The following is a 20550-nucleotide window of genomic DNA, read 5'->3' on the forward strand; positions in this document are numbered from 1 at the left end:
TCCTGCCTAGCTCTGATAGTGCTTTCTGTTGCACCGGTGTGCCTTCTTTCCCTCCTGCTCCGGCGGTCCGGGCGGTCCCGGCCCCTCCTCACCTGCTCCGGACTCTCTGCGGCCGGAGGCGGAGCCGAGACCCGCACCCGGCTCCCTCACAGCGCCCCTCGGGGCCTGCCGCACCCTGCCGGCGCCGCCTGGAGCCCACCCCCACGCAGGGCTCGCCTCCCGTGAGATCCCTCTTCCCTTCAGGTCCTCACGGCGCTGTTCCTCTCCCTCCTCCTGGAGGAGGCGGGGGCCCGGGGGCCGGTGGCGGCGGCAGCTGGAGGCGCAGCCAGCCGGGCCCCGGGTCCGCCGCCGCTCCCTCGCCGGAGGGCAGGGCCGGGGTGCCGGTGCGCTCCCGCCCCGCCGAGCCCCTGCAGCGTTTCGGAGGAGCTTCCCGGCGGCCGAGGGCTTTGTTCGGCTGCGGGCTCTCTGGGAGCTCGGCGGCGGCCTCCCCGCGCCGCGTTCCCCTTCCCTTTCCCTCCCCTCCGCCCCCAGCCCTCCCGCGGCCGCGGACCCGCAGCGCCCCACGCGCCGCGCCAGCCCCGGCACGAGCGCGCTCCCCACAGCGCTTCCCGCCCGCCCGCGGCCCCTCACGGCGGGCACGCGTCGCGCTGCAGCGTCCCGGCGCTGTCCCGCCGCCCCAGGCACTGTCCCCTCGCCTGCGAGGGAGCCCGGCGAGGCCAGGAGAGCGGCCCGCACGCTGCCGACCACCGGTGCTTGTCCCCCCTCCCTCATGCTTGTGGTTTCACCTGCCTGGGGTCGAATCAGCCCTCCTCGCGTCTAAAGGAGAGGGGGTCTGAGCTTTGCAGGGGGCGATGGGGAGGAAACATCCTTTCCGCGTTGTTTTATCTGTTTTGGTGTGCCACGTTGGATTTCAGTAAGGAGCGTGCCTGTGGGGGCTTTGCCCAGGTACCGGCTGAGTGCAGGCAAGCCGGGGGAGCTGCCTCATGGCAGGGGAACCCTCCTCGGGAGGGTACAGCATGAGACCTGCACTTGTTCATGTGTGCTGATTGAGCTGGAGCTGTGTCAGGCTTCCTCTGTACCCTGGCTATCACTGAAACCTCCTTTCCCAAGGCCTGGCTTTGATTAGCAAAGAAGTTATTTCATTAGTCCGGGGGGAATCTGTCAGCAGAAGCCTGTTTAAATTTCAGCACCCCAAAGAATAATGCTCAAAATAGTGGGATCCATTCCACAGTCTGTTCTTACTATCAACCTGATAATTAACAGGTCACAAATAGACTTGTATCACTGCTTTGTTTCAGTGGAGGAGAGCAGCTTAACCCGCCTTGAGGACACACTTCGCTTTGAAATAACACATGCCCGTTTCAGATGAAATCAATAGCAAGAGGAACCACCCCCTTCTGCTGCTCTGAAACTCTTGTCTTCAGCCTCCTATTGCTTCAGAGAATAAGCTTGATCAGACCAAAAAAGGAGGGATGCAGAGTGTGAGGCTGCCTGACAGCTCTGGAGCTGGTGCCTGTTCCACTTGGTGTATATCCTAATCATTATGGTGCTTATAGCTTTGTTGAAAGGCAAGGTGGGGAGCATTCCCTGCATGGGTTTTAACAGGATCTTTTCTTGTTTTAGTCTCGTACCCATTTGTGGTTGCAAGTTTAATTGTTTTTATGAGCATTGCATGCTAAGCTGGGAACAACCTCTCTTTTCTGAATTATTTGGTCATTCTGCAAGGCTGTCACTACTCTCCTCTGCATTCCCCACGTGGTGAATAGATGCCTTCAGAAATAATGTGGAGGAGATGATGTCTTTGAGTAAAGCACTGTGAGATCAATTGCTTATATTGGGTGGGGGCATAGGGAAACAGCACCAGACTTGTAAGCATGAGTCCAGCTTGCAGACTGTTTCAGGCAGACTACGCTATATCTGTTGCTGAGGGATAAGGGTGTTCCCAAAGCTTGGCATATGCCCGTGATTAATATTTTTTTATTTAGGTTTTGCCTCACTGTTGAAAAGTTTTGTCTAAACCCTGATTTCTGTCTGTTATTCACTGATAGTGGGACTCCATTTACATGTGATGGCTGGATATACCCAGTTGAAGCAAGAGCTTATTCAAAGGACAGTTTCCCCACAGCACCTCTCCTGAGGAGTGTCCACTACTTGCAGCTGGAGGAAGTTTCAGGATTTGCTTGTTCTGTGTAATTACTATAAGACTTAGCAGGTAGATAAAAAAGGAATTAGCATTTCTTTACTCTGGCAATAGCTTAGTGATGTCAATGACATATGTTTGCAATGTGCCAAAGCCTTAGGATATACTGGAGTCAGGTTTTAATTTTGGCTTCAGCACCAAGTGCTCCTGGTGCGTGGCATAGCCCAACCACTTGGCAGAGCAGACATAGAGGAGAGTGAGGAGAATACTCTGGGTGTGAGGCCCCTGAGTGCACCAATGAGCCTTATAGCCCTGACCAGCCTCACCTGGCAGCTCCCTGCTGTGCCCTCAGTGCTGGCCTGAGCCAGGCCAGAGGGGTGCCCAGAGCCTGTACCTCACTAGGCACTGTGCTGTTCTGAACCCTGACCCACAGACTGACTTCCCACCTTGACCTTGGCCCTGCCTTGCTGCCATGGACTCACCTGATGTCTTTGGCTCTGGCCTCAGCCTGGCTGCCACCCCTGTGCCAGCCCTATTCTGCTCATTCAGGTAATGTGGGGTGGGCCCTGGCTAGTGAGGAACGAATGTCCCTGGCTGTCACACTTGGTTTGTAGTTCCCTCTCCCAGCCCCAAAGCCCAGCCCTTGTTGTTTACTGATGTTGGTTTGCATCTATTCATTAGAGGGTTGCAATGGCCTTTCTGCTTTCCCTCTAGGGCAAAGGATTTTCTGTGCCTATCTAAGAAACTGTCACACACTTGGGGACCTTCCTGAGAGATGCCACAAACCTCTCCATGAGCTTGTCTGCAGTTATGGGACCTTAGAAAACAGGGGGTTGGAGAAGGAAGGCTGTTGCATGGTACAGAGCTTTCTTTGATTCCCTAGAAGGAGCACGTTTTTTGAGTTGGAGAGATGTGAATAAGGGCCCAAATGTTCCCTAAGATGTCTGGCTTGCCTAAGTTTGGGTATAGTTCGACTGCTAAAGGGTGGGAGTGGAACAGATTGTAAGGTAAAGGCTCCCTGCACTCAGAGCTCGCCGGCCATTTTCCATATAGGAAGATTATGCAGGAAGCTCTGACCGCCTTGGAGGGCTGGGGGGCTCCACAGGGGTGCAGGAATGATTCTGCCCAGATCAGTTTACAAGGCTGGGACCATACAATATAAGCTCTTGGAGGCAAGGGCTGTGTGTATCTCCATACAGTGCCGATCACAATAGGGTCTTATTTCTCTTTAGGGCTTCCAGATGCAATGCTAGTCAATGTCTATAGTAAACAATAATATTAATAATGAGTATTAACATGCCAAGCTACAAATCACTGGCATAGTTTTCCAATATTGCTGGTTGCTTTCCAGTATTGTCCTCCAGCCTCACTGCACTATGTTGTATACAAAAGAATTGAAACCCAATAATTGGCGTGTCAAGAGTTTGAAGGCATGATCACATTTTTTCTTTTGAAATCTGTCTATTGAAACAGACATCACAACAAGTGAGTTCATTGGCCTAATAAACCCCGTGTTCGGCGTGCACACACTGTTCTGTATCCCAGGACATCGGTAATTAAGCTGGTAACGAAGCTGCAGTTGCGTAGAATAACCAGTATGAAAATGTTAAAAGTTAAGCATAATGGGAGAATAATGTAGCAAAAGTGTAAACAGTAGACTTCATATATGACACTTTTTTTCACTGATGGGAAGACAGCTGAAAGGAAAGCTTTTGCTAAAATTTGTTTTCTCTGCTTTACTGAATCTATAAAAAGCCTACAAAGACTTAGTTCTTCTGACCACAGTAATGTAGCTTTACACTTGAAACAGAAATACAGATTTAAATTTAGATTTTAATTTCATGTCTTATTGCAGTCACAGTAGAAACTTCACACTTAAGTAACATTTCTGCTATAAGCCAGCTCCTTTTGTGCTACTGAAAGAAATAATAATGAGAAAGTATTCCAGCAGGAGGAGCTGGTTTAGAAGCAAATGGATTCCATGGCAACTCCTGACTCTACATGACACCTAATAACTAGCATTTATGTTGGAAATTGTCTGTTATCTTGTACCCTAGATCTGATCTTTTTATAGGGTTTTCCCCTTATTTTAAAGAAAAAATACCAGTAGGATGGTGTTTTTTAATATAGATCCAAAAATAAGCATGAAATATTATGAGTTTGTTTTCCTTGAATGTGTGCTCGGGCAAGTTGTTTTGAAATGGATTTAATTTCTTAAAAAAATATTTCAGAAATGAAATATTTGCTGGGAAATATTGCTGATCTGTCAAGGGAAGAGCTTTATAGGAACAGAATAATGGAACTGTGTATGTTTTAACATCATGAGATATCCATATTCAACAGTTTGAAGCATAATACAAGAAGAGCCAATTGAATCAGACCAGCATCTTCGTTCTCACAGTGCTGAATGCACCAGGGGAATCTCGTCATGGGGCAGCTGGAGAATAACCCAGTCCTATGGGCAGACTGTCAGCCAGTCTGACTGATTTATGATCTGAAGAATGTGGATTTATTTCCTGCTCTGCCATGATCCAATCTAGTGCACGTGTGGGGCCTGACAACTGCTGTTGTTTGAGTGTGGAATATTTGTACCTGCTATTTTATACCTAAATTGAAAGAAATCTGTTCTTAAAGTGTCACATGATAAGCAACCTTTGCCTGTGACTGTTTCAGTACTACTTCACGACAGAGAGAACTTCAGCTGAAATTAACCCTGGAGACGAAGAATTCTGTGGATGCTTTGTGGCCTGGCTGTTTTCTTAGCCAGCTGTTGCTTGAGGGTCTCAGATGGTAGAAGAGCATAGTCCAGGCTTGGAAAAAAGTATGTGTGTCCTGTGGTCAAATAAAAGCTGATTCAAGTTTGTGTTGTTTATCCCTTTTTTTTGGTATGAGTAAAAGAACAAAGAAAGTGTGGCTGAAAAAAGCCCTGTTTTTGTGATTGGCCAGGGGCAAGTGCAATCACAGAGGGTGTTCTGATGTGCAGAAGTAAATGGTGGCCAAAATGAGAAAGATGAAAGTGTCTGGAGTAGTCTAATCCTATTGCTAAGTGTTATTGGTAGCATTTATATTTAAATATTGCTGCCTTTTGAAGATGTCTAAGACAATTTGAGTTTTGCCCAAGGAAAGGAGTGCTTTTTACCTCTTCCTGTCCGTAGAGATAAGATAGGTCTAAAACACAGAGTAATCATTCAAAACAGGGATTATTAGTCAGCAAATATACTAAATGGGTGGGTAGAAAATGTGTCTTGGTATAGCTAATCTTTTAGTGTAACTTACAATTAGATGCTGGCATAGACTTCCTTGAACAGAGACCCTGATCTGCCACAAAGGTATTTGTGACTAGCACTTGGGATCAAAACCAAACTACTCTCAGAAGGGTTATAACTGATTGTAAATGTGATTAAAAAAAAAAAAAAAGAGAGGTAAGGCTACAGTCATACTTTGGGAATCAATTTTATGATAAAGGAATTGAAATGGAAAATACAGAAAGCCCAGAGAAAGGTGCTCTGAGTAGTGACAGCAGTAAGAAAATAATTTTTAAGATTGGGTAGGTGTATGTCTTTATTTTTATCTACAAGAGAGACATAAGTACAAAACACACAGAAGAAAGGATATAAATAAAATAAAAGCAGTACTAGACAGATTGGGAAATTGAAATGGAGGTGAAGTGAAGGCTAAAACAGAAGAGAGGCCATAATAGACATTTCAAACAGGGAATTACTTGATTTATCCTTCTTTCTGTACCTCTTTACATTGATGTTTCTCATGGTTTTAAGATTTGTGGTGTGGAGAGGGCAGAAAAATTTTGCAGTGGTGATCTGAGCTGGATCAGTATTTTTACATGAAAATAAAAGTGGCAGATAAAAGAATCAAATCACGATTGTGGACAAAATATTGTTGTTTTTCTTATTTATTGTTGACTGTTCAATTGCAGGAAAATAAAAGGGTGTAAGTAAAGAAATGAAGCAGTAGAAGTTAATTTTAAATGAGTTTGTCTTCTCCAGTTACGCATAAACCTGATGCATAGGCAGGGATCTGATTCCAGATATTAATCTTTTTTGCTCTTTCAAAAGATCAAAGCAATATTTCCCTTCCGAAAGTTAGTTTCAATGGGTTCTTGCCCTCCTTCAGTAGCAGTGGCATCAGTAACTGCTAACTTCAATGGCTTGTTATTTTCATATTAGTAAATAACACATTCATGTTCCTAAAATATTTATGTATATTATACAGACACATACAAAATCCTACCATGAATCTATTCTTCCTTCCCTGACAAATGTTGACGTAACTGACTCTATTTTATTATTGTCACATGCTATACTTCCGAATCCAAGGAAATGGATAATTTTTAAATGCAGACCAGTTAACATCAAGTTGGTGTGATACAACATGAGGGTTCCAAGTGCAGTTGTGTAACATGGAAAGAAGAGCATATGCAGTTTATAAAATTAAGATTATACACTTTCAGGGATATAATTAAGAAAGACTTTTGAAACAGGAAGAGTCTCACCCCGAACACACCCAGAACAGAATTCAAGATGTGGAGTGCTTAAATTCCCCTAACTGGTGAATATGTAAAATTTGGTGTCTCAAAATAGACTGGATAACTGCTCACAAAGAGGGAGACATAGCACAGAGATGGAACACAGAAATGTAACTTACCTTTGGTGTGTTGCCTAAGACTAACAGACATATGCTTGCCTGTTTAGAATGTTACTTGGAACCTTCCCCTGAACATAGAGGTTTGCTGTCTTACAGAATGAGGAATAGGGCTTGTGCTTTCTTGTTTAAAAATTGGCTGCATTCCACCATCCCATCTGTTCCCATACAAAATTCCTTCCATCAGTTCTTTCTGCTCTTTTGTGAACACATTTCCCCCTAGTGTGCCCCCATCACCAGGTAAACACTACAGGATACTTTTGTGGAAGCTGTGTCATCATGCAAAATTATTTGGCGTAATGAAAGCAGATGAGATAATAAAATAAAACCAAACGGGGCCATTGCCTCGCAGCAGCCCTATCTGCAAGACCCAAAGCTCTGTCCCTCTTTGGAAAGGAGATTCTTACCGTGTTTTTTCTCATCAGGGGTATTTTTTTCATCTAATGTAATCTTTTCATGGTCGTAAGTTCTTAGTCTGTTCCTGTAAAGTCAATGGTTCCCAAGAATTAAATAACTTTAGGACATTACCTACCTATCCAATTCAAGAAAATACAATTTATCCCTGAATTAGAAATGTTATAAAATTTGCAGCTGTTAATCTTTGAGTCCTAGGTTTGAGTGAAGGATTAGATAATACTAATGCTGCTGTCTATTCACCAAATCCTTTGAAAGTAATAGCAGAAACTAAATTTAATCTACTAATAATGTATGTTGGGAATGTATTTCATCCTACAGTCTCCAAAGCAAAAGGGCAATGCACCAAGAGAAAAGAAACTTCAGTGTGCTTTTTGGTCACTTACTGTTGGGATTTCTTTCCAGGTTCTGTTCATTTCCTGAGAAGCACCCGTATGTCCCAAAGGGCTTTCACTGATAGAATTAAATTGATCCAGCTCTTTCCCCAAGACTTTCAGACAACTGCATGTTGTTAAAATGAAGAAACAAGCATTTGGATTTCTCATGAGTATCCTCATGCTGAGATTTCTCCTCCTTTTTTCATGTTTATGAATAATAGAATATTCTAGCGATCCATCTGGACCCATTCTAAAAGAACACCCTTATTTATAAAAGGGATTGGTCCTTTAAGGTCAGCATTCCCTGAAGATCCTGGTCCTGAGAAAAATTGGGACATGGTTCAGTTATTTGAAGCGCCTTTAAGTTTGGAAGAGAAATGTCAGCTCTCATTCCCAAAACAGTGCATCAGAGCACCTGTCTGGGCATACTGTCGTGCCATTGAAGGAAGCTGAAGCGTGACCTGGAAGGCTGACATACTCCTCCCCTCCTGTAGGACCTGTAGGCTCAGGAGGGGGCATGAACTTCCTCTGTACATTTTGTAGTGGCTATGCAATGCTCAGGACCTGGCACCTGACTGATCACCACCTGTAAAGCACACAGAAAGAGAACTGAATGTGTAGTGCAAGCCTCTCAGAGTGTTCCTGAGGTTGAGAGACTTTACCTAGCTGTGATTGCTTCTGCATTGCTGGGGAGCATTGCAAAAGATGGCACTGCAATCACACATTACTGGGGGAAAGCAAAGTCCTAATGCTGTATGAACATGTCTTACAACTTCTAAACCTTTTGCTAAGATGTCCGTGGAGCCTTCTGATATAAATTCAATTGTATGTGAACAATGGAGGCCATCCTCTCTTGAGGAGAGCATGCATTTTCCCAATATCTGCAAGGAGGAGGCCACAAGGTGTTGTCAGTGTTTGCAGGTAGGAGTCAAATAAACATGTATGAGAGGCACCAAGGCAGGACTTCTACTTGACCAGATCTGTATCACATGTGTGGATACAATCTACAACTATTTCACTTTTGTCAGCTGTGACCATTTCACTAACAAGGAAAACAGAAATCTCCACACCCCTCTTTTCCCAGATTAGCTCATTCCCTCTTTGAATAAAGTCACATAGAATTAAAATCTAAAATTAAACTGTCATTTGCCTCAACCATACAGTAAACTGTGATGTATATTTTGCACCTGTCTTATTTGGTCAATACGTTCTTGAAGCAACATTGCGTCAAATTTTGAGTTTAGCACAGTAGAGCCTTATGAGGTTATTTGTAGATTGTATCTTTCAGGAACCTAATAATGGACCAGTACTTCCTCTCTGCTCTGTCCTATGATCAGAGAATGAAACTTCCATGAAGGTCCTATCCCAGAATGCTTAGTGCAAGCGCAACAGTGGGAGACACTGTGAGGAGGGAAGTGGAGGGTGGGCTGGGACACAGCAGAAGAATGTCAAGGAAATAGCTACATACTATAACTGGGGTAAACTGTTAAATAGTCACCCAGTTTAGCTTTGTAGAATTTTACTTTAAATAGGGTGAAAAAAGAAAAAAAGAAAAAAAGAAAAAAGAAAAAAGAGAAAAAGAAAAGGGGATTAATCTTATTTTGGCATGGTGATGAAAATGTCTTTTTATGGAGGTGACAGAATCATCTTGATGTTTTTCCCAGCTCTCTCTTTAGACATTGTTAGCATTTGAGAAAATAAGGCTTAATTGCAGAATCTTCACAGCTACAAAGGTGAAAGTTTATCAGAACCTGATCTTACTGTGCTACCACAATCAGTAATTAGTTCCTAATTAGTTGGATTTGCTGAAAAATACATGATAGGGACTCACCATGTGTTATTGGCATCAGAAACAATTTCATCTTGTTAGCTAGAAGAAAGTACTGCTGTCAAGAACGTAAACCTAATTTTCCCAGATTAGCACTGCCCAATATAAACTGAGTTATTTCCAATCCAAGGTGCAAATTTGCTACTGTGCTAAGAATGTGGTTCATCACATTTTTTTTTTTTTTCACACAGAGATTTAGAGTGCAGAAGAAAAGGATTGTGATATGTCTAGACTGCCTTTCCTTCTGGTAGTTAGTAGCATCTAGTTAATAGCTCTGTAACTATTTGTACATGTATTATGTTATTGAGAATGTGATTTTCAAAAAATGCCCAATTCACCTCGGCTATCACTACAATTAGTGGGAATCTTATGACTTGGAATGATAATATTCATCCCAGAACACTTTTCATTCTTTATTTCATGGGTTTTCTAGCAGACAAACAATAGCAAAAGTCTTTTACTTTCCTTTCACCTCCATATTCAAATGCACATTTTTATTGACAGTCTTGGTAGGACAAGACTAAGCTGGAGGAGAAGAGCAGCAGTGAAGGCATGGCCTTAGTGAAGCTTTAATGCTCCTTATTTTTGAGGAGACATATTAATGGAGAAGGTTGTGGTTTTCTAGAAATAGAGATGCAGAAGAAAGACTTGGAGAGCCCTGGATTCAAATTCCATTGATGCAGTATGGAGCTCATTAGCAGATCTAAGGAAAAAACATATTGTAAACATATTTAATTGCAGGATGGTGTAATCACTGTGGAGGATCCCTTTACTATAGAGCTAGGAATTATTTATGTAGAGACTCATTTAGTCCAACTTATTAAAGTTCCTTTAATATAGAATTTCCTTTCACACACTGCACGTGAAAGCAGCTTAACCTCTTACTGCTACCAACATATGACATCAGTAACCAACTTGGTTTGTTCACTGCTGAAGTGCAGTGCAGTCTGGGAAGACACGACATTTAACAAGATACATTTTTAGAAAGGCAGGTGGGAGTCAGATATAGCTGATAGAAAAGACATGGTATATAAGTAGATATAGACAGCTCTCAGCAGAAGCCCTACTAACCTTTCTGTAGCTCACCTGTCTGTTTGGGCATCCTATGGCATCCAAACCTTTTGTCAGAAAATATTTTTTCTCATTAAGCAGGAGAATTCTCCTTCTCATAAAATTGCTTGGAAGAGAGAATTTAGAACATGTGCAAAATAGCATGGGCTTGATTAGTTAATTAAGACTGAATATCTAAGCATTCACCTCATACTACTGGGCCCCTGTGACATGGGGATGACAGAAGTGACACATGACCTATGAAAGACTTCCTGTCTTCTGGAGTGGCAACCAAAATATCTTTTGTTTATTTTAAATTTCATTAGATACACTTAAGCAACTGAATTGCAAACCTGACTAATGTGACAGGGGGTCAATGTGGTTACCTGAAAGATATCAAAAGCTATTTCAGATGACTTGGGTTACCTGAGGCATTCACAGAAGGTGACAGATACAAAAGCACTACATTTCACACCCTCTGCAGTTGGGGTATGTTCTTCTTGAGCTGAATGCAGAGGCCAAATGAGATATTTCATATTAAATGGCACTAGATCTTTGCATGTAAGCAACTAAACCAAGGCCAAAATGTGCAATTTAGCTGGCGACCTTTAGGTTGTGGAAAAAATATATACAGTTTGCTTGTATTGCCTTACTTCTCTCTGTTTCAGTACTTACTGCATAGGCTACAAGGGTCCATAGCACATCATAGAAAGGTGATATTAAATAATTACTTCTGTGATAATTTACTGCCACTAATAGGGATAGCGTCTCTGAACAGGTGAGGTTGTAGGGTTTTACAGATAGCAGAAGGAGCTAAAGAGAAGTTTGCCTTACATGGGAGGGGTGGAGGCAAGACAGGAGAGTGATGATTCAAAACCAATAAATAAATAAGTCATAAATAAGCCTCTTAGAGAACTGATGCCTCCTGGAGTAGTAATCAAACTGTCTTAAAAAATACCATAGCCTCTTTTTCTTGACTGAGGGAGGAACAAAGGAATTTGGACTCAGGCTGCGATGAGTTAGGACAGATGCAGATGGGATATTTCTCTTTAGCATGCTCTCCAGAACTAGAAAATTTCAATTATGTAACTTATATTACTTTTTAAATGTGTCCTATTCTGTGAGTGTTGAAGTATTATACTGGGCTGCAGGGTGAAGGCTGATTAGTGACTTCCTGAAGTTATCTCCAGGATGACCATCTGGAGGTGATCTCTAGAAGCAATGACAAGAGGAATTCTGGGTCATCCGCATAAACTCCTGAATTCATCTGGGTAAGATTTGGGCCTTCAAAGATTCAATTTACAACAGAAAAAGACCTGCAGTAGTGAGGATGGCTTCATGTTGTCACTGATACATTCAGTACCTGGGCTATAACAGAAATCTTAAGTGAGGTTCTAAATAACAACCTGTGTTATAGGAGCTCCTTCAGAAGAGATGGGGCATGGTGGTACATACCCAAACCTCCTCTAGCTCCTGCTGGGCACTGCTGTGATGCTGTTACCAGACTAGGACAGGAATGATGGGAAAAGAGGAAGTCACAGAGGTAGACTTACTATATCCTGATGCATAAGACGTGCCTATTTTTTGTTGCTTTCCAAGTTGTGGAAGAAGTCTCATACCAGAACAGGCATGCATTGGCTGCAGCTGCTCCTAGAAGGGGAAGGGGAGAGTAAAAACAAAAACCTACTAGCAAACTGGAATCAGCAACTCAACATTAAAATTTTCTCTATGTGCTCTTTCATTTATCCATAAACGTGATTATTACATCACTGAAGTATTTTTTTTTAAATTTTTTTTAAATTCTGTTTGGTATTCACACTTTTGTTAGACAGCTATTCTCACTTTTCACCATGAGATATCACTGGATTGAACACATTCATTGTTCCTTCTAAGCAGCTGTTACAAATGTATCAGAATTCTTTCTCTCGGATTTTTCAGCTACATACTGATCCTAATCAATTTGCTTGAATTAATTCAGTATTACTTTAGACTTTGTCATCATGAATCCAATACTTTTGTAAAAAAAACCCAAAAATGATTCAAATATGTTATTTAGAAATGTCACCAAACTATTTCTAAAAAACAATTAATACACTAGGAAATACAATATTTCCAAAGCAAAGTACAGATGGCACAAATGACATTACAGAAACTCTTTAATTGATTAATACTGAATACTGAAGCTATTGTCTGCTACTCTGCAGTTAGACTTTCTGTGATGTGCATTTACAAAGCACAAGAGCTAGCATCACTATGTTGGTATGTTTGACTGTGGCATAGTTCTTTTTCCTAATTAATTAAAATTTTTGAGGGACAATGTATTGTTTCAGCCAAGTTTTCCAAAGAAAGGACTTAATTTCTGTGAAAATTTAAACTTCCAAATTAGATGAAACAATTCTCTTTCAAATGGACTAACACAATGTGTAAGTAACCAAACTATTGCCTAACAATTAGAAAAAAAATTGTTTCTTCTGTGACACACCATATTACATTGATATGCTCTAAATGGCAAAGGTGGCTTTTGTATCATCTATCAATCTCTAAATTTAGTGACAACTTTTTCTATTATTGTCCCACATTTTTAGGCACATTTCTATAGGTAATATATTACCTATAATCATGAAATATAACATTTTTTAATATGATCAGGGCATGCATACACTCAAGTACAGAATTGTTGATTTTAAAATTGTTTCCCACAATTTAAAGGTGCCAGATATGAAATAAATTATTTGTTAACTATTGAGCCTTTGAAATCAGCCAGCCTTCTGCTTGCTGCAGTGTGGTGATCAGCACTGGTAAGGCCACACTAGTGGAGCACCGTGTCTGGTTTGAGGCAGAGACTTGGAACTGTTAGAGAGAGTCCAGCAAAAGGCCACAAAATTGATGATGAAGGGGCTGGACCATCTCTCACATAAGGAAAGGATGAGAGACCTGGGATTGTTCAGCCTGGAGAAGGCTTAGGGAAATCTTGTCAGTGGGTATCTGAATGGAAGACGTTGGTAAGGACACAGCCAGGATCTTTTCAGTGGTGCCTGGACCTGGTGACAGGACCAGAAACCACAGGCATACCTGTTGATGACACAGAAGGGTCCCTCTTGAACTGCAAGAAATACCTTTTTTTAACTGTGAGGGTGACCAAACCCTGGCACAGGTGGTCCAGGGAGGTGGTGGAGTCTCCATATTTGGAGATGTGGTCCTGGGCTCTAGCTGGCCCTACCTGTGGAAAGGTGTTAGACCAGATGACCTCTAGAGCCCCCTCCCAAAATCAGCCATGCTGTGATTCTATTTAGGTGCAGCATCATCAGTGTAATTTTTTCCTGGAAAGCTTCTAGTAACAACTCTGCTGTATTCTTTCATCTGGTGAAATACAATGGAAATGACAGCAAAATGATCCCTTGGAGAGGTAATGCTTATCAGCTCAATGCAAAGCTGAGCAAGTGCAAATATTAATATTCAGTTTAAGGTCTAGTCTATCTGAATGAAGATGCATTGATGTTTCTTTAAGTATGTTGGCTCCAAGTACTCGCTCGGCATCTTGAATCCTCTTGAGGACTGGCCTCAGGATGCGTAGTCTCATCACGAGACAGATGCTGCTATCTTCTGCCTTCAGATTTATGCCTTGCAGGTACTATCACACAGCTGGGCATCTCTTAGAATTTCTTTTGCCTAGAAGAACCATTCATTGCTCATCATGCCTCCTGTTGCAACCCCTATTTTTAAAGCCTCATGCCCCCTTATCTACAGAAGTTAGTCACCCATTTTACCACTGAGCCCTAGAACAGGATGCCCAATTCTATATGCCTTAGTCCTACAAAATTCAGGAAAAAACACTAAGGAAATTGCAAGTATGTAATATATGTGTATATGTATGTACATACATGTAAAGAATAAACTTTAATAATTATCTACATAAATTGCATCATTGCTATACTGGAAATATTTTTTATGATTTAGCTTGCCCTTATAACTACATTTACTGCTCATATAATTAATGTAAATTTGTGAAATTTTTCTTTAGATTATCATCTTCAAAATATACTATGCATGAAGAGGATTTTATTACTACATCTCCCATATTTTACACCTAAAAATACAGTGCAAAGCATTCTGGGAATATTTTTATTAAACATGAAATATAGCACATCCATCAATATTTTCAGCAGCTCTTAGATCAAATTTTGTATTTTCCCCTATAAATTAAAAAAGTTGACTATTTAAATGCTATTAATAGACAGGCTATATAACACTTTTCAAAATGAAGATGATAGCCCTGAATTTGCGCAAATTACGGTACTGTTCAGTCTTTTATTTTGATGTTTTAAAATTCAACTAACAATCTGACTTCTGAGAGAAGAAAGATAAAACAAGAAAAGACAAATCTTCATAAAGGAGTAAGGCCACTGTGGCTAACTCAGCGTCATCAGCGTTAATACAGCAGTCACTTTTGGTGTCCCCATTGTCTTGAGGTTTGAAGTTGGTTCCAGTAAGGCAGATGCATTTTTGGATGTCCCAGAATGACCAGATGTCTCAGTTGCAGGACCAGTTCTTTTGACTGAGTGGACTTTGCAGAGAGCCTTACTTCAGGGCCAGGTGGCTCCTGGCTTCAGTCCCCTCCGTGGTGCCTTGTGCTGGTACAATGTTCAGGTAAATGTCGTACTGTTGGTCCATGCCAAGGTAGCTGTCGCTCATGAGATACAGGGTATAGATACACCTGAAAAGTAAAAGCAGCGTTGTTAGTTTGGGAACTGGGTCTTGACTGCTTGAAAAACATAATAACTAAGAGAATTTGAGAGTTTGTCATACTTTCCGGGAGTTTCTGGAGTATAAAAAGCAACAGAAACAGTACTTCGATTTCTGACATATCCAGTTCTTTTCAGGGCGATGAGTTCTTTTTTATCAACTTCTCCCAGTATCAAAAACCATCCTTCATCCTTAACTTTGGGGAATCGAGGAGCCATTGCTTTACTGTCCTGCTTTCCCTGTTGGGGAAAAGAAACAGCTTAGGAAAACTAGAAATCACCTTTCCAAAATGACAGTTTTTCTTCAATGAGAAACACCACACAACCACCTTGCTGTCAATTGTTAGGTAAGGCTATAATTTAGCCAGACTAAAATAGTGTTTTTTCTTTCCAGAATAAGGGTTAAAAAAATAAAATAAAAAATCACAGTCCACAGAGAAAAATCCAGAATAGAAGATATTATTCCACTTATTTTGTAAACTACTAAAACTTCAATGGAAATACATTTCCCTTTCTGTAATTTTATCTAATATATTCCAAAACAGAAGCAGGAATTGTAAACCTAGCATCTTTAAATAAAGCTAATCAGTTTTATTCAAGATTAATATAAAGACAAAAACAACACAGTATTTATTTGAGTTTGGTATAGCAAAAGGAAAGATTATTTCAGCGATTCTTTAAGACAGTGACTTTATTGCGGGAAGCTGAAGACAGAATGATGCACACTCATTCAACATTCATTTCGTGTTTTGTAGTGGAAAAGATTTTATTGAAGATTTATATGGAAGAAGAAACACCACCATAGCAATGAAGCTTTAGGAACAGTTTGATCCAGCTGTTTTTACAAAAGAGGGATCAAATTCTAGGAGAGCTTTATAAAAAAGTGATCACTGCATGAAATGATTCTGCTCCTTTGACTTCCATGGCTTCTCCTTAGGAAAAGTCTCTGCCAGTAACTGGCACAGCAAAAAGAATGATGTATGGATGAGCTTTGGCCCTTTGTTCTTCCTAAAATAAGACAGCTTCCCCTTGCAACTATAGTGAATCTGCTGTATTCATGAAAAAAAGTCTTTTGAGAAACCAGAATACTTTTCAAATATAATTCTTAATTAATGTAAGACAACTTCAGGATTTTCAACAGCACACATGTATCTCCACTATTATTAAAATGGAATTGTCTTAAGAGTCTCAGAACTAACACCTAAAACTGTTCTCCACTTTTATCTTCAGCTCCTTGCATCTTACCAAAATGCTGGTAATTATAATTCTTAATTATTTGAAATGTTAGAGAAATTAATTACCAAAATTATAATCATGGTGGTCCATACATCATTCATGGTGTGTAAATGACAGAGAAAGGCCTGGAAAGGTGAGTGACAGCTCCATTGTCAGCAGTGCCTGACAAGAAGGCAGGTCTAGCTCTCTTCAGATCTGACACACAGGTACAGCCAGGTACTGCTGCTGGGGCAGAGCAGCTGGGAACCAGCTCCTGGAGTTTCTGACTTGGCACACCAAGATTTACTGAGAGCCCAGTGAGCTGACCAGCCCAGGAGGCAATGGGATGTGCTTAAAATGGTCAAAGGGCTGGGACTGAAATGTAGTGGGAAAGAATTGTATGTGGAAGTTGTTCTAGGAGCTGTTCAAAAAAGCATCAGATGTAAAATATAAGGAAAATATTCTCAGTAAAGTCCTGAGGATGTGTTACAAATAGAAACATATTTATAGGTGTGAGTCTGTATGCAGTTTGGAAGCATCTGTGAACGTAATTGGAAAGCTTATAAATTAGTTTGATTTTTTTTTTCATTGACTTGGTTTAGGATTTTACCTTAAGAGCCTACTCACTATCCTGTTGCAACACGAAAAAAACATTTTCTTCACTATGAATACAGAAAAGGCTTTGAAAGTGTTTATAACTTACATAATACTTAAACCATAAAGAAACCTATTATACGGTATAAATCATCATCGACAATGTAAATGGATTATTGGACACTTGTGCAGGGAAGGAAATGATAAATAAGTCTACCTGGTACCCCATCTGGGTTCTGTGCAGGTTTATTTGGAGCACATACTCTTGATCAGCATGCAGTTTGATCCATCTCTTGTCATCTCGTGTGTCTGTTGTCCAAGAAGGAACAGGTACTTCGTTCTGTGGCTGAACTGCGTCATCCCAACTGCCCTTAATGCTCAGACTGACGTTCAGAATTGGCAAACGGCACAAGAAATTCCAAGCCTGTAGAAAAAACAGATCCCTATGGATTACGAGATAATCTATACAATCGTTGCCACTCTAACAATAACAATTCAATGTGCAGTCTACATATTTATTCTATAATATTTTATTGTGTATTAGAATATATGTAATTGTAAAACTCTCAATCATAAGCATAAAATACTTTTCATTAACCTCTTATGCTATTTTCTTCCTAGCTAATAAAACAAATATGAAACTCCTCAAGCACGTTACACATGCCTTGCTAAGATTACTGATGTCTGAACACAGAAAAAATTCCTTACTGCTCCCGATTAAAGTATTTTTTCCCTATAAGCCACTTAAAAACTAGTATAATTAAGTTTTAAATTAAACTTCCTTAGCATAATCCATAAAGAACAAGTCACTGCAGTGCTAATTAGCAATAGGCAAACCTCAGAGAGTTCAGAGGATCAGTTCAGATAATTAACCAAAAGTTCAACTGCATATCCAAAGTTATCCCTATTGTTTTTTTTGAGGTTTTCTTGCATTGATCCTCATGAACTCTCCTTCTTAGAGACTTCCTGAAGAATTTGAAGTCTCTGTGGTCTCCCTTGAACTGCAACAGGTCCTCAACTTTCTCATCCTTGTGCAGAGAACTGTTGTTATAGGATACAATCTGTGTAGCTCAACACGACACTCTTAACCTTAAAAAGGCATCCTGAATATGCCGCCCTATGTTTGTCTCATTTTGGTCTCTACCAGACAAGGAAAAGTAGCTCTGAGAAGCTGTGACAAAAATGGAAGGGAGCAATGTAGGCTTTCATTTAGTAAAAAAGAAAATCAGCACGTTCACACGATGAAATTTGTTAGGAAAAAGAAATGGGATTGGCTGTGGAATGGAGGCAGTGATTTGTGGCCTTTCTATGGCTGAAAAAGATAGATGAGGATGGCACTGGAAGAAAAAAACTAAAGACCAAGAATCACCCTCTGCCCTGCCATCTTTCCCCTCCATCCCCAGAAAAGAACAGGAATCAGCATATATGAAAAGCTAGAGGGTGGGAAGGAGAAGAAGGAAATAAGAATATTTGTCTTGGAAAAGAGCCATCAGATGCCAAAATGGGAACCTGTGGGAACAAAGAGGGTAGGCATAGTCACATGGGCAACAGCATGGAACAGAAATGTTTCATCTGGAAAAAGACTAAAGCATATTTCATTTTTCAAGTATGAGTTTGACCATGTAGTGTTTCAACAAAATGTATTTTCATTTAGATTGTGTCTGATGTGTCTGATTGTCTCGATGTGTCTGATTACTTTTTCTGTGCTGGAAGGCCTAGAGACCTAATGAAAGCTCAGTTTGCTTTTTGCAGACATCATTGCCACGAGTCATACTGACGATAATAGCACATGGAGTCATACTGACAATAACAGTGTATGTCAATACATGATTAGGGATACAGCAGCCAGGGAAAGCAGACCTAAGGTCGTGCTGCCCTAGGAAAGGTGGTGCTGCCTCTCTCTCCAGTGTTCTGCCCACCAGCTTGCTGTGCCCGTCTCCATCCCTGCTATGTTGGCATTGCCATGCTGGGATTGTGCAGCTAGATGGATCAGCTTGCTAATCATTTTGGCGACAGCACTGAACTTAGATCAGCTTAAAGCTGATTGTGGCAACATATTCTCTAATCCTGCAACTCTGAATAAGCATGAGCCTTCAGTGCCACTGAAAGAAGTGGACCAGCCTCCTCCCCTGCTGGCACAAGCATTCATGTAACCACTTGGCTACGGGCCACTTTGACTGTCAGTGAGAGGGTTGATAGGATTCCTCCTCCTCCCCTTGTCCCCAGATGCTCATTGCCACCTCCTTGCCTGAGGCAGACACAGCATTTGTGCAGCTGTGCGGTGGGCTGGGTCAGGGGAGGTGAAAGCGGCACGGGGAGGGCAGGACTGCCCATTTCGGCTGCAGCACAGGCTTATTTGGATTAAAATGGCTGCATTACCAGAGCCTGGCTGAACTAAATGAGAAAACTGGTTTCAGCTACAAACTAATCTCTCTCTCTCTCTCCTCTTCTGTGTATTGCATGAACAGCTGTGTCCGTTCGGTGCAGAAGGTGGGGAGGGCCAGCTGTGAGCGCTCAGGAACTGCAGTGTAAAAGCAGGGGATGCAGACGAATTGCACCAATGTTCTTCATGGTGTCTTAGCTAGGAAACAACAGGAAAATTGTAACAGAAACTAAAGAAATAGGACTTCAAGGAATTAATACATCTTTCTTTTTCCCAACTCTGAAAGAAAATGGGGAAAAAAAGCACTTTAAAGGAGGTGAAAAAAAATACCACCGACATTCTTAACTAAGTAGTTGTTGCTAGGATTTTGATACATATAATACAGAGGACTACTAAACTTACTTCCAGCAGATCACACTGAATGATCAACTTGAGTAGTATCATCTCAACTGGAAAATGATTTTACATTCAATGTAAAGGTTTTTAAGAAGAAACTTAGGGTAGGAACTCTACAGACCCACTGTGTCTCTGTGTGTATAAGCAGGGTATTTCTGCTGAGATCAGAAGAGGCACCCTGATACAAACCTACCTGGTGATCGCCTCTTTGGCTGTACTTTGGATATCATTTGTATCAAAAGTACATAAAAGCTTGAAAGCTTTAATGTGTCTCAAAGGACAAGACCTGTTACAAATATGTTAGAACAATGTTTAATTTCAGTAGAGATCATAATTTATTAACTGCTTTAGTGGCATTACCTGTTAGCTTCACCATAGTCTGGTGAAGAGTATGATTTGGGCTGGTTTATACCATACAATCCCAACATAATCTATTCGTCAAAGGCTGTCATGTCATCATGCAGTTTTCATAAGGCAAACAAACCAAAGTAACTCTGAGTAACTTTCTAATTAGATAAGAAAGTAGATTTAATATGTCATCCTATGATGGCTAGTGACAGTTGTATTTGATGACCTTAAGGGTCTTTCCCAATCTAAAGGATTCTATGATTCCTTGATTTATCAAGTCTTATGTATTTGAAAGTTATAGGCAAAGTTAGTAATGCTTGATCACTGACACAGTATGCACAGCAGACTGCCTTTTTATCATGCATGCAATGTGGGGAAAATGAAGAAATGCTTTTCTCACTAAG

The 20550-nt window shown here is 41.0% G+C and overlaps 1 protein-coding gene across 5 annotated transcripts in view; it reads right to left on the bottom strand.

Annotated features, from left to right (window-relative positions):
* Positions 1-14576: 14576 nt before the first annotated feature.
* ASCC3 (activating signal cointegrator 1 complex subunit 3) overlaps positions 14577-20550 on the bottom strand; it is a 249137-nt gene continuing 243163 nt past the window's right edge. For 4 of the 5 annotated variants that reach the window (XM_038133663.1, XM_038133661.1, XM_038133662.1 and 1 more), the window contains exons 40-42: positions 17237-17443; positions 15275-15450; positions 15041-15182 (exon numbers count right to left, since the gene is read on the bottom strand). In XM_038133663.1, the coding sequence (XP_037989591.1) occupies positions 15047-15182; positions 15275-15450; positions 17237-17443 (519 nt within the window). In that variant the 3' untranslated portion in view covers positions 15041-15046. Of the gene's footprint in view, positions 15183-15274; positions 15451-17236; positions 17444-20550 lie in introns of all 5 variants that reach the window. The other variant, XM_038133665.1, reaches the window with a different exon arrangement.

The sequence above is a fragment of the Motacilla alba genome, chromosome 3 (genome assembly GCF_015832195.1).
Source record: "Motacilla alba alba isolate MOTALB_02 chromosome 3, Motacilla_alba_V1.0_pri, whole genome shotgun sequence".
In the NCBI taxonomy this organism is placed as follows: domain Eukaryota; kingdom Metazoa; phylum Chordata; class Aves; order Passeriformes; family Motacillidae; genus Motacilla; species Motacilla alba.